The following is a 14317-nucleotide window of genomic DNA, read 5'->3' on the forward strand; positions in this document are numbered from 1 at the left end:
CCCATAATAAATAGTGCTGAGGGTTATACTGTTAGAGGGAGCTTCAACTGGTCTTTCCTGATGAAAGGCCAGCTGTTGGGTGAGTGGTTCCTGTGGGCCAGCAGAACTTTCACTCAAGGATGAGGAGGCGGACAGACGATGGGATTGGCATTAAAGCAGTCAGGTGGTAATCTGCAGGACAAATCGAACAAATCCATCCCACCGAGCGTAAAACATGCCATCTCACTTCAACAACGAGATGTGACGTGAGCCTGGAAAGGCCACGGCTCACCAGTGCGGACTACAAAGATCCTTCGCTGTCAGACTTCAGACTTATCGTGTTCAGTTGAGCTGTCAGCAGCTGTCTTGAAACAGACACCCCAGCAGGAAGGTTGGAGACCATACTCCTTTCTAAAACAGGCACGAGGAGACTTGGAGGACATAAAGATCTTGGGCACTGCATAGTAGAGCTGCACATAAAAGTCTATCAGATTTAGGGAGTAATTTGAGGCCAACATCTCGAACAACATTCTCCGGAGAGCATTTTCACTGCCATGTTTATTCTCACCATTGTACAACTACAGCACATGGCCTGATATCAGAATCAGAATACTTTATTAATCCCTAGGGAAATTATATTGCTGATTATGCAGAATCAGTGCTGGATGTTTTTTGAGACACTGGGCGCTCTCTTGCCTCAAGGAATCCAACAGGCAGCTGTAGGGTGGTCACTCGCTGTGATATTATTGGTTAGAGGGCCACATGAACCCGGATGAAGAGCTCAGAGGTATCAGACTACAGTAGCTGCAGAATTCCAGCTGCATGGAACATGATTCTCATATCTTATATAGATCTGGACTATTTGTTCATTTTTGTAAGGAACACCTTGTTTTCCAAGCAAAACTCTTGTTTGTGTTAAAGAAATTATAGTGAAGTCTTGGTACTTGTCTTTAATGGAAATCTGATTGATTTTTTAAAAATCCAACATGAAAGAAAAGATGCTGGTAGAATGTAAGAATTCAGTGCCAGATTGGCCAGCATAAACATCAAGATTACACGGGTCAGTCACAATCAGATGGCAACACTGGGCTTAACAGTGTAACACAATGATAATTACAATAAATAATATCATTTTATACTAGCTGGTGTTCATAATATACCCAGTGATAAAGTTCAATTCTATACAAATATCAGCGCTCCAAATTATGATGTAACACACTTATGTCCAAAAGAAGGTGAGATCTTTGTAGTAATCTAAGAAAAATCACTTTTAGCAGTTTGATTCATCGTGTAGTGATTTACACATTCCCAAAAGATCCACAGTTTGATCCCAGGGAGACACAAATCCCATTGGATTGTGTCAAAAAAGTAGCCTAGAAGTTTGATGTAGCTCTAAAGGTCTCTGAACCGTTTTAATCAGGTAGTCGTATTAAGTGCCTCATGTTTCTGTATTTGATAAACAACCAGTTTCCCAAAATTTAGGAGAAAAAAAAAAATATTGGTGGATATAATGGAGCTGCCTTTACAAATGACCTGGATCAAACCAATTTGCATGACTTGTCTCATGCTGCTCATACTGCTGCTTTTATGCCACTGAAATGACGCTGAATTGTATACTTTTCTTAAGTTCCAGGCAGATATTTTCCAATTGCCTTTTCTCATCTCTGAAACCATTTCATCTGCTAATTTCAGTAAAACAAGATCCCTTTTGTCCTTAAACATCTCTGTAGGACATGGCTGCATTTTTAGTGGCGCATTTGCTCTCAGCTCTCCTTTAAACCATGATCCAAAACATGAAGATGAGACTGAGAAGCATGCTGAAAATCGTACATGTTGTACCAACATATTTTCTTTGATACTTCCCAAACATAGTCATTTAACCAAAAAAAAAAAAAAAAAGACTCAATGAGCCCATGTTGTGATACAGAAAATGAGCTTTATTCTCATGTTAATGTCTTAACATACAAATCACATTCTTTTTAATAAAAGAAAAATTCAATCAGTACCTGGCATCTACACTCTTTCTCTACAAGTACAACCACTTCACGTTGTGTCCTGCTCTCTAAACATACGCTACCTACTCATAAAAATAGTAACATTACAGTTTGCTTCTGTTTACTCCTTTAGCCCAATAGTCAAACACGTGGACCTTTTTGTTTTGTTCGAAAAACTGTGCAAGAGTAGATCCCTTTTTAATATTTCAAATAAGAAGTGATCCTTTCCCCCTAATTACGAATAAAAAGGCCATCAATGAAATGTAAGGAACTGATGTGATACATAAAAACATGAATTAGCCACAACAAAAATTAGAGTACCTATTCATAATCTGCTGGAAACCTAAGAACAGTGACATGTTTAAGGTTCACAGAAAAAACAAGTGCAAAACAGAAATAAAGGATAAAGTTGACTTAGTGGATTTTGGCACAACAAGATACAGGATATGGTTTGATGGAAGGGCAGAATATCTGTAGTCAATATTTTTTGCTTCTTGAATAACAAAAAAAAAAAAAAAAAAATTAAATAACAATGAAAAGTCAGTAACATTTAAACGGATCAGAGGAAACTCCAATAAGACATTACCCTGCAAATTTTGCTTCATAGTGTCTCTGAATGAGTACGTAAGTGACTGGCAACGAACCACAGAGAGAGAAAAAAAGTCTTTAAAAAGAAACATTAAAAAAGAAAAACACATGCTAATACCTGCAAAGACGTGACTTGACTGCCAGACGTTCCTAGGCATATGACCTAGTGAAAATACATGAACTATATATTTATATATATATACTTATATATATATTTTTGCTTGTTTTTTTTCTGTATCTGCATACTGTATAAGGTATACTCTATAGTGTTGTTAAATATATGTTAAAGAGAGAATGATAGTTACACAGTGGTCTGTCTAGCCCTGGAGTGCATTCTGAGGAGTTGACCCGTTGGTCGCCGCTTCGACCTATCCTCCAAACCTCGCCATTGTCATGCGCTCTACATAGTACTGGTCTCAAATCAGCCTCTGAATCATCTAGTCCACCACGGGTGAAATGATACATCGGATCCAGATTAGAAACTCAGAGAAAAAAAAGAAAGAAAGAAAAGAAGAAAAAAAAAATCCTCAGCTTTCTGGCTAAGTGATCAAGGGCTGGTTTCAGATCAGGCCTTTTCTCCGAAGGCACTTCCGAAAGGCCCGTAAGCTGTCCACACACCCAGCTACTACAGAAACACAATGCATAGAGCAAACATCAATGTGTTTAGAGTTTTGATGGCCATCACTGCTGAGATGGGCTCAGTAAGACCACAGCTACATACTTCAAGAGGTTTGATACTTCTTTTCTTTTTTTTTCCTTCTTTTTTTCCTGTTTTGTGATGAAACACCACGCGAATGTGATGTCTGATCCTGGCATTACATTTCTATAGCATAGTATCAATGTGATTCAACTCATTTGAAATTGTCATTACAATTGTGTACAACAGTCTCAATGTTGCTTTTTTTCCCCCTCTCCACACTCAAACTCACACGCACACACATACACACACACACACAATACAATTAGTTGTCAGTCATCATCAAATGGGTGCATAATTTCAGGGAAACCACAAATGTCATCTGGTACACGGGCGGGTCAGAGGTGGCTGAACTTCATTAGTAAGGAGGTTTGCGTACATGGGGGCGGGGCACACGCATTCAAGCAAATATTGAACACCAATAGTCAGACTCGTCTTTTGACTGTAAACGGACGCTTACATTGCAGCATCACAAATACACCACCACAAACCCTTAGGGAAGACTGAAAGAACTCTAATGTTGATATCCAGTGCTACTAACCTGCTCCCGAGTACATCACAAAATAAACGAGGTTCTGATTAGGAATCATAACAAAAGACAACATTAAAAAAAATATAGCAATAATTTACACAACTAGCTCTATGTAGTGTACCTAATGGTGTAGTGTGAAAGGGTTAATTAGTGTGCGGGGAATGGGGATGAAAGCCGAAGCTTGCTGTAATAGCTGCTCGTCTCCTCTAGGGGCAGCCGAGTGGAGTCCACAGGACTTTACTTTGTTCTTGATCAACTATAGTCATGATCTGAGTGCAAATGTACGGGAGGGTGCCGCCTTGGACAATACCTGAAAAGACAAAAATACTTTATTAAAGCCAAGCGTTTTTTTTTCTGTTTGTGGGTTGTTGTTTTTTTTAAAGATAACTTGACTGAATACATACCTGTGAAGAATTTGCTGTATTCTTGTTCTATCTTCTGTGCACTTTCAAATTGCTCCTTGGAATGTTTTTGAGACACTTTGTCTCGCAGATAAATCGGATCTTTCTGTTCCCTGTGAGGGAAGGAAAAAAAAAAGTCATTCAGATCACAGTCACACTTAAATGTTTCAGAACACATTTTTAAAAAAAAAAGAAAAAAAGAAAAAAGAAATCAGGAAGGGGGCAAACACGTATTCGTGGAAAAGTGTACAAAACCATCTTTTCTACTCTTCCATTGTGTCCAATTAAGCTTTTGATAACTCAAAACATTTAATACAAACTGACACTTTCAGGTATTAAAGTCCCAATTTTAAAAATACAACAACAATGTCCAACAAACACCTACAGATATTAAGTGATAAAAGGCATACAGCACTTCAACTTGGGGGGGCGGGAGCCAGGATGTTTCACCAGCTGTTTCGGATTATGCAAGTGTGTGTTGGAGCGTGGTGCTTTTACAGATGCGCCAAAGGGTTCATGGTGGGATAGAGAGTGTGAAGGCTTATCCTGCTCCATTTATCCATCCATCCATCCATCCATCCATCCATCCATCCATACAGACACACACACAAAAATACCGGGACATCCCCAAGTCATGCTGTCCAAATTTGTTATAAAACAGGTTGATACTTACTTGATCTGCTTGGCGTTTTTGTAGCGGACAAAGACAACAATTGGATAAATGTGAACACTGTGGAGCCTCTCAATGGCGTGCGGGGCGATGTCGAGCAAACAGTGACAGCCCTGCATCAAAAAGACATAAAAATAACGGCAATCATCGACGACCGTTTTCACCATCAGCGATCTTGCCTTTTATTGTCCACTGTCAGAGATCAAAGAGCCACAGCTGTGATAGCTTATCTTGACCAAATGCAGACAGTCGTTTCATCTTGTCCGATAAAATCTGAAGAGAAAGAAAAGCACAGAATAATACCTTATCTGTTATTTCTTTTATAGAAGCAACCGTGGTCACATCAAAATGTCCACTCCTGCGCTTGTAGTCGATGAAGAGGCAATCTTTGACGCCCCGCTCGATGGCTTGCTGGGACGCCTTCATCACCTCTGCAAACGAGACAGAAAAAGTACGAGAGTGAAGATTCCTGCTATGAAAGAAAGTAAACACTGAAATGAGAAACTAAATGCTTGCTAAATTACACCCTAAAGCTTTCCTCCTAAAACGTTAGTTGCAGTTCACTGATGTACATGAGGTATTCATTCTCCAGATTTACAGGTCTGAAACATCTGCACGACATCACCTTACCCAGTACACATCTGCAGAACTTTCCGGGGGATTCTTTCACCAGCATCTCCTTGACAGGGTCTGTGAGAGGCCCGAGGATGAGTACTGGTCGGGGAGAGGTGCACTCCACCTTCTGGACTCGCTGGTATGCCAAGCTCACACAGTCTGAATAAAACAGGACAAGCAGGCCAATCAAAAATGCTGTTCAACTACCACTACTACAACAACACATCTAAGCCTTTGATCGCACCATCAAGGAAGGGGATGGAGTCTGTGCTGATGGTGTCCAAAGCCACCATCTCTTTGCTGTCTTTGGAGCTGCTGCGTTTGTGTTTCTGTTTCCTCCTGAAAAAGGATCTGCGGGCTGCTGCAGAGAGAGTCTTACTGGAGTCTTCCTTCATTTCCGTCACGCTGTGTCTGCGGTAAAACTCTTGGTCCATCCTACACAACAGACACAAAACAAAGTTTTAATGTAAGAGAATCCAAACCAAAGGTCAGTTTGGATTCCTATTGTAGATATTAGACTGCAGTTGAGGAGTTGGTTTCCAAAACAGGATCACCTTTAATCAGAATTTAAATGTTATTGACTAATGTTCCTAATGCCAAGACAAACTAGAAGCATATTGTTTAGCACCACACCTCTGCAGTACGACAAAAATAAGGCTACGTTCACACTGCAGGTCTTAATGCTCAATTCCGATTTTTTGATCAAATCCGATTTTTTTGTCTGCTCGTTCACACTACAAATAAAATGCGACAGCAAACGCGCTCTAGTGTGAACGCTCAAAGCGGCCCGCATGCGCAAAAGAAGCTGTCACACACAACGCGCTCTGTTTAGACCCAGAGCAACAGTATTGTTTGACTGATGGCCCTTAATATGCAGACTTCGGACTTCGTTTCCCAATTTTTGCTTTAAGTTATTTTGTTATTTACATAATAATGTAAATAACCTAATAATGATCCTTATTGCTGTTTAAGAGAGGAGCGGTGCTTCAAATGATAGCTGCAGATTTCTGTCAGAATCTGCAGATTATACAGTACAAATAAAATGTTCACATTGTCTTCCCAACAGTTTCACTAACATCTACACTGGATGGCCAGGAAGCGTTCGCGATGTCTTCTCGGGCGCTTCTCTGGAGCTGATAATTGGCTTCAGTCTTGTGTCGGTGACGTAAAAGGCGGATTTAATGCGACTTGACCGTTCAAACAGCAGTCGCTTTCTAAAACATCGGATATGTATCGGATTCAGTACCACATACGAAAGTGACCCAGATCGGATTTGAAAATATCGGATTTGCGCCGTTCACACTGTCATAGCATGATCGGATATGGGTCGCATAGGGTCAAAAAAATCGGATTTGATGCGCTTTCGCCTGCAGTGTGAACGTAGCCTAAGATCTTGCAGTGCAATTTAAAAACAAATGTAAGTGATTTTAAATGTGCTTCCTAAATTGCAGCAGCATGGCAGGGATAATGGTCACAGCTGCTACAAGCTTAAAAATATGTGTAAGAAATGGGAAAAAACAAGCTCAGATTCATGGAGAATTCAAATGGAAGGTTATAATCTGATTTTTCAGAACAATAGAAGTGATGGCAAAAATTTGCCCACATACACGCTACATTGCCAAAACTATTCACTCCTCTGCTTTTACACACATATGAACTCGAGTGATATCCATTCTTAATCCATAGGACTTAATATGATGTTGGGCCACTCTCTGCAGCTGTAACACAAGGCTCAGAAGCTTTTATGGGAGTTTTTAACCGTTCTTCCAGGAGCACATTTGTGAGGTCAGACACTGATGTTGGACGAGAAGGCTGGTTTGCAGTCTCCACCTTAATTCATACTAAAGAAGTTCTGTTGGGTTCCAGTGGCAGCGTGCTGTAATCCACTGCATCCAACACTTTGCATTGCGCTTGGTGATGTAATGCTTAGATGCAGCTGCTCAGCCATAGAAACCTATTCTATGAAGCTCTCTACACATATTTGTTCTTGACCTAATTTGATGGCCACACAAAGTTCTCAAGATGGTATTTCACCAAAATCACGCAAAAGAGCCCAAGGTCCCGGGTTAATTCCTGAGTATAAATATCTGTTATAATTACCACTGACAGCAGCAACTAAATTAAATGCATTGCAATTAGATGCTTGAAGCTCGACCTTCCAACATATGTGGTTGGATAGAATTTGGGAAATCTGATGGAATGAACGACATCATTTTTCTGGAGATAAAGACCTATTTTTATTTTTTAAACAACAGCGAGACGTTAATACTAAAGTCTGTTAGATTTTAAATATGTGTGTGCATTTTTCCTTCCCTTCATTTATTTTTTCTTTAGATTTTTATTATTATTGAAGAAAAAAGGAAAACTGTCAATATTGTACTCACAACAACTGTAAATGTGACGACAGCAATGTAAATATGAATGGTGATGTACAAATTGTTTATGAATGGTGATGATAGAAATATATTGTGTATTTGCAGTTTCCACCCACATGTACTTGCTGGGGATCTGCCCCCTCTGGATCTGCTGCGCGTTCTCATCTAGCTGCCAGGCCATCCAGGTCCCAAAGATGCCCTTTGGTAAAGACTCATCCACGTACAGGATGTCATCCTTCTTAAAACTGAGGTCCCCCTCGGCCTCCCCCACCCTGTCGTAAAGTGCTCTGGTGGGAGGAAGAGACAAAGATAGATGGGGAGTTATGAAGAACGGAGCAGAACGAAAGGAGCAGAGGAGCATGAAGTTGATAAAGTGAGAAAGGAGGTGAGGAATCACACAAGATAAGTGTGAAGAGAACAAAACGAAGAATCAGTAACACATGAGCAAAAGAAAGAAAGTGTCCATTTCATTTTCAATATAAGCCTTGCTTTCCTCATACTGGAGGTTTGTAAGTCACTCCCGAGCAGCCCGTCTATGACAGCCACAGAAGCTGAGTATATTTACTGCAGATGACATCACAAGCCCACTTGCCTATATGACAAGTGACTGCAGCAGCTGCGGCAACAACGCCCAGACTGACACCCAACAATAAAAGTGACTATTATAGAACTTAATTTTCCATTCATACACCGTGAATCTCTAATGCCCTGGCAAACACTGAGAACTAAAATGGATGTGGTGTTGCATCTGGTGTGTACTGAGATCAGATAACCTAAATCTGTAGCGTGATTAGCTTCGCTGCAGTGATACAGTGGATCTGGGACATAACTGGTTAGATGAGAAAGAGTCCAGCTTGTCCAAAGGCTCTCTCGTGATGGTTCTATATTTAGCAGAAGAAAAAGAGATGAGGCTGCTGTGGGAAAATTAGCGGTCTCTTTTTAGAAACCTGGATCACAAAACTCTTACGTGACCGTATGTTTAAGGCAAGTACAAGCACATACCTAATGTAAAAGCCATCTCCTGAAATATCTTTGACCACGTTGAAGTCATCAGGCCGATGCTGCACCTTTAATGTGACTGTCTCCGCAGGCTTTAACATCTCAACATAAACCTCTTCGGCTGTCTTATTCTTCATATTCACCGAGTTGTACTGAAAGAAAGGAGAATGCGAAAAAAGGGAGGCTTATTTCTCGTTACATCACGAAAATAAAAAGGGCGAAATCTGATGAATGTTTACACTCCTGTAATCATTTCATCGGCATGTGAATGGTGCACAAGCAAACAAGATTTCCTCCGAGCTTTCAGCTGTATTAAAGCGTCGCAGTATTGATTTGTGCCATGTATGGGGGAAGAAAACAAACGGGATGCGAGTGTGACGGACAGACTGATGCTGTGCCGCCTGGTGACAAAGCCGCATGGCAATTCACAACTGCAGGCTTTTTGTGGCAGAGAGCTAAAAAACAGGAGAATGGCAGGAATTGTCTTGTATGAGTTTGTGATGTTCTGGAGAAATTGCCAAGTGGGAGAGAACACAGATGAAGACGAGATCAATGAAATCAATGAAAAACAAAGACAGGCGGGGGGGGGGGGGAATGCCAGCACTTTCTGGCACTCAAGTTGTAAGAAACATCCATCCATCCATCCATCTTCATCCGCTTTATCCGGGGCCAGGTCGCGGGGGCAGCAGCCTAAGCAAAGAGGCCCAGACCTCCCTCTCCCCAGCCACCTCCTCCAGCTTATCCGGGGGAATACCAAGGCGTTCCCAGGCCAGCCGAGAGATATAATCTCTCCAGCGTGTCCTGGGTCTGCCCCGGGGCCTCCTCCCGGTGGGACATGCCTGGAACACCTCACCCAGGAGGCATCCTTATCAGATGCCCGAACCACCTCAGCTGGCTCCTTTCGATGTGGAGCAGCAGCTGCTCTACTCTGAGCCCCTCCCGGATGGCCGAACTTCTCACCCTATCTCTAAGGGAGAGGCCAGCCACCCTTCGGAGGAAGCTCATTTCTGCCGCTTGTATCCGCGATCTCGTTCTTTCGGTCACTACCCACAGCTCGTGGCCATAGGTGAGGGTAGGGACGTAGATCGACCGGTAAATTGAGAGCTTCGCTTTTACACTCAGCTCCCTCTTCACCACGACGGACCGGTGCAGCGTCCGCATTACTGCAGCTGCAGCCCCAATCCGTCTGTCGATCTCCGGCTCCCTTCTCCCATCACTCGCGAACAAGACCCCGAGATACTTGAACTCCTCCACTTGGGGCAGGAACTCATCCCCGACCCGGAGTGGGCACTCCACCCTTTTCTGGCTGAGAACCATGGCCTCAGATTTGGAGGTGCTGATCCTCATTCCCGCTGCTTCACACTCGGCTGCGAACCGTTCCAGTGCGAGCTGGAGGCCCTCACCCGATGAAGCCAACAGAACCACATCATCCGCAAAAATCAGAGATGAGATTCTGAGGCCACCAAAGCGAAAGCCCTCCGCCACTTGGCTGTGCCTAGAAATCCTGTCCATAAAAATTATGAACAGAACCGGAGACAAAGGGCAGCCCTGGCGGAGCCCATCACCCACCGGGAACGAGTCCGACTTATTGCCGGCAATGCGAACCAAGCTCTTGCAACGGTTGTATAGGGATCGAATGGCCCGTAGCAATGGGCCAGACACCCCATACTCCCGCAACACCTCCCACAGGACACCCCGAGGGACACGGTCGAATGCCTTCTCCAAGTCCACAAAACACATGTAGACTGGTTGGGCAAACTCCCATGCACCCTCAAGTATCCTGGAGAGGATAAAGAGCTGGTCCAGTGTTCCGCGACCAGGACGAAAACCACATTGTTCCTCCTGTATCCGAGGTTCAACTAGCGGACGAACTCTCCTTTCCAGCACCCTGGCATAGACTTTCCCAGGGAGGCTGAGGAGTGTGATCCCCTGTAGTTGGAACACACTCTCCGGTCCCCCTTCTTAAAGATGGGGACCACCACCCCCTATTGTTTTAAGAAACAATAGCACAAAAAGTTACAAGACACAGCAAAACAACAAATTAGTATTGTGGCTGGTATTACACCTAAATATTTTTACCGTTTATCTATAGGAAACAAGGACACATCTTTATGTTTGAAAATGCTGTTTCAGGTATGATTTCATTTGGATGATCAGTTCTCTCATATCTTGAATGAAAGTTTTGCATGACACTTTCACAACCACAAACCACCTGAACGGCAGGCAATTACGGTAAATTGCAGCCATGCTGCTATGATCAGATTATCAAACTGTGGGAAATGTGCAGGAAAAAAAACAAACAAAACCACTACAAAAAGAGCATATAAACCCAATTCCCAAAAAAGTCCCTGTGTAAAATGTTAATAAAAACAGAATGCAACGGTTTGCAAATCTCATGCACCCATATTTTTTTTTCTCCACAATAGAATACAATGAATTTGATGGCATCAGCATGTCTAAAAGAGGTTGGGACATGGGCAACAATAGTAAGTGGAACTAAACACAAACAGCTGGAGGACCATTTTGCAGACAATTACATTTAATTGCCAACATGACTGGGTTTGCACACCTATAGGCAGTTAGCAAACTTGTCCTGCTCAGACATGTAGTGTATAGCTGGTAGTTGGGTTTATCGAGGTCAGATCACATGTCTCCTCTCAAGACAGTAACATCACGTGTCTGTCTTAGTGAGGCGTTTAGGGAAACACTGCATCTACAGAACAAAACATGAATGAGGCTTTTACTAGTTACTAATACAATATTCATGCAAAAATGACAAATTTAAAATGACTGATCTTTCCAGTTACCCATCCGACTGAATATGAATACACTGTATGAAATCTATCCAGGTCCATTATAAAATTCCATGTGTCTGTTTGTGAATGTGGGGTAGGGTTACAGTATATGTCCCTACCTCCAGGATGAGGTCCCCAGGAAGCAGCCCATCGGGACCTCGAGCTGGACTGTCCTCATCCAGACTCTCTATGTAGACACCCCTCAGGTTTCCTCCACAGAGTGTGACCCCTACTTCCACCCCAGGCCTGCGTACTGTTACGAGCCGCGGCTCACCCGCTTTCCTGCCCCCCTCAGACGGCATCCTGGAGGGCAACAAGAGTCAGTTACAGAGATAATGAAGTGTAATTGTGTGTGTAATTGTCTTCCCATCTTTGCCTACATGTGTACCTGATAAAATTGTGAGGGCTGGTAGTGGGCGTAGTCTGCTTGGAGGAGGGAGTGAGTGTGCCCTCGTCCTGTTCACTGAGTGTATCGATGGTGGAGTGATTGTCAGGTGTAGCGGCCCCACTGCCCTGCGGAGTTGGCTGAGTACTGACCGGCTCCAGACGGGAGCTGCAGTGCAAAATAGGTTACACTGATTGCATTAAAAAGGGAGTTATGATTGATGCGCTTCATAAATGTCACAAATGTTTTATTTGACCTGAACGTATTCTGTAGCCAATCCAAGTATCAAAAAAGTCCAAATTTAGATTAACACCAGCTTTTATTGGACCCAGTGCAAACTGGCCAAGTGCATTAATTTTAATTAGAGTGACTCAGACTTTGTAACTTTGTTCCTTGCTTTATATTGTGCGTTTTCTCTCGTTAAGAACTGGTGAAAGATCACAAGAATTTAAATAATAGAAAAGCATCAGGCTAACAGATGAATCATTTTAGGTATTAGTATTTTTTTTGCTATATTCTGCATATGTGGAGATGCTTTAAAGCTGACCTATTAAAATTAAAAAAAAAAAAAAAGAATAGAAGGGCAATATGAACCCCGAGCATTTAGCTTGTACCTACACTGGCTTCATTATTTGAAACTTCATTATATACATGGCAGAATATAAGGAAAAGCATAATAGGTCCACTTTAATGTGTCAGGATCTTATTAAAAAAAAAAAAAGATACAGTCAATGCTGAAATGAGCCTAAAACCTTTTGTGTTGGTCTGACTCTGTGCACATTTCTAATATTTAAAGACAAACAGCTACAAAGTTAATCTTTTCACCTGGGTGATCAAGTGCTGTTTCAGATATTACTTTATGTATACTCAGCTAGAAAAGTGCAAGTCAATAAGATGTAACACCTGGCCTCACTGCCACAGTGTATTTAAAATGCAGCTGGAACCGATTTAAAAATTAGCCAAATGAAACAGCTGAGATTCCGATAAAAACTAACCCTACACTAACGCCACATTACCTCGAGCGAGAGTGGTTGCCCAGCTGGTACATGTGTGGGTTGTACTGTGCCATAATGGTGATGGTGTCGCACTGCTGGCCAATGATGAGACGAGCTTGCTGCTCAGTAGCGTTCCGCAAGTTGATGCCATTGTACTGATAAAGTGAGAAAAGTGTGATTAGGACAGGGAATGAAGGAAGACACGGGAATATATTCTATTATCAGTCTATTAAATGCTTTAAGTCACGGATGTCAAACTCATTCTAAATTGTGGGCCACATATAGCTTTGATGTGAAGTGGGGAGGACAAGTGAAACGAAGAAAAAGAAGTACCTCTGTTTATCTACATGATAAAGAAATGTTGCTGTAGAATTATTTTTTACAATTTAAGAATCAATACGTAAAATTACAGACAAATTTCTAGAGTAGACAGAAAAGTTCACTAACATTAAAAAAAAATTATTTAATTTGTTTATATATTAGTTAATTACTTTGTGTTGTATAAATGAGAATGGGGGGGGGGGGGGGGGTGTCTTTATCACTAGGAACTGCTATAAAACCTATGAAAATACAGTTAAAAGTCCAAAATTTAGATGCAAGATGCCTTCCTTTACTTGTTCCAAAGCCATCCAGTGGGCCAGATTGGAATCTTTGCCTGGCCGATTCTGGCCTCCAAGCCTTATGTTTGACACCTATGCTTTCAGTTATTTGCAGCAATTGGTGAAGAAAGTAGTTATGAGTTATGAGAGCTGACTAGTCATTAAAAAGGAAGAGTGTACATATGCATGAATGTAGAGCTGAATGCATGCACCTCAGCCCTTAAAATACATTATAATAGTCAGAGCTCCAGATCAAGGAGGCATCTGCTTTCATTTTTACTGAGCTTCAACAACTAATAATAAATATATCGGTGACATATCTATTAATATCTTGCTTCGAAACAGATATGCTAAAAAAAAAAGAAAAAAAAAGAGATATTTTTTGGACTCACTCATATGCTGTTGCATGCCTGTAAAAATGTGAAGAGGGCACGTTACACTGGAGCAGCCCAGACGCTGTGGCTCTTACTTAAAGGGAAGCGACAAGCCGAAGCACTGTTAAAGGCTCCACTACTTTATGTGATGGTGAAATAAATCAAAATTATGGAACACGCAGCTAAATTTCTGCAAACGCAGTGGGGGTATATTTCTTCACTTCAAAAACATTCCTACTAAGTGTTTCTCTTTTTTACTACCTAAACTGTGCATCATCTACAGCTACAGTAAACTCACAATTGATGTGACAGCTTGTGC

At 41.8% G+C, this 14317-nt stretch overlaps 1 protein-coding gene across 1 annotated transcript in view; it reads right to left on the bottom strand.

Annotated features, from left to right (window-relative positions):
* Positions 1 to 3923: 3923 nt before the first annotated feature.
* Positions 3924 to 14317, bottom strand: part of dlg5a (discs, large homolog 5a (Drosophila)) — a 38833-nt gene continuing 28439 nt past the window's right edge. The window contains exons 23-33 of the mRNA XM_085369807.1: positions 13047 to 13180; positions 12034 to 12198; positions 11765 to 11948; positions 8854 to 9002; positions 7968 to 8138; positions 5721 to 5911; positions 5492 to 5635; positions 5165 to 5292; positions 4865 to 4974; positions 4195 to 4304; positions 3924 to 4100 (exon numbers count right to left, since the gene is read on the bottom strand). Of these exons, the coding sequence (XP_085225933.1) occupies positions 3997 to 4100; positions 4195 to 4304; positions 4865 to 4974; positions 5165 to 5292; positions 5492 to 5635; positions 5721 to 5911; positions 7968 to 8138; positions 8854 to 9002; positions 11765 to 11948; positions 12034 to 12198; positions 13047 to 13180 (1590 nt within the window). The 3' untranslated portion in view covers positions 3924 to 3996. The remainder of the gene's footprint in view (positions 4101 to 4194; positions 4305 to 4864; positions 4975 to 5164; positions 5293 to 5491; positions 5636 to 5720; positions 5912 to 7967; positions 8139 to 8853; positions 9003 to 11764; positions 11949 to 12033; positions 12199 to 13046; positions 13181 to 14317) is intronic.

The sequence above is a fragment of the Diplotaxodon limnothrissa genome, linkage group LG13 (genome assembly GCF_057381915.1).
Source record: "Diplotaxodon limnothrissa isolate DT_005_m linkage group LG13, D_limnothrissa_male_GT1.1, whole genome shotgun sequence".
NCBI classification, from domain to species: domain Eukaryota; kingdom Metazoa; phylum Chordata; class Actinopteri; order Cichliformes; family Cichlidae; genus Diplotaxodon; species Diplotaxodon limnothrissa.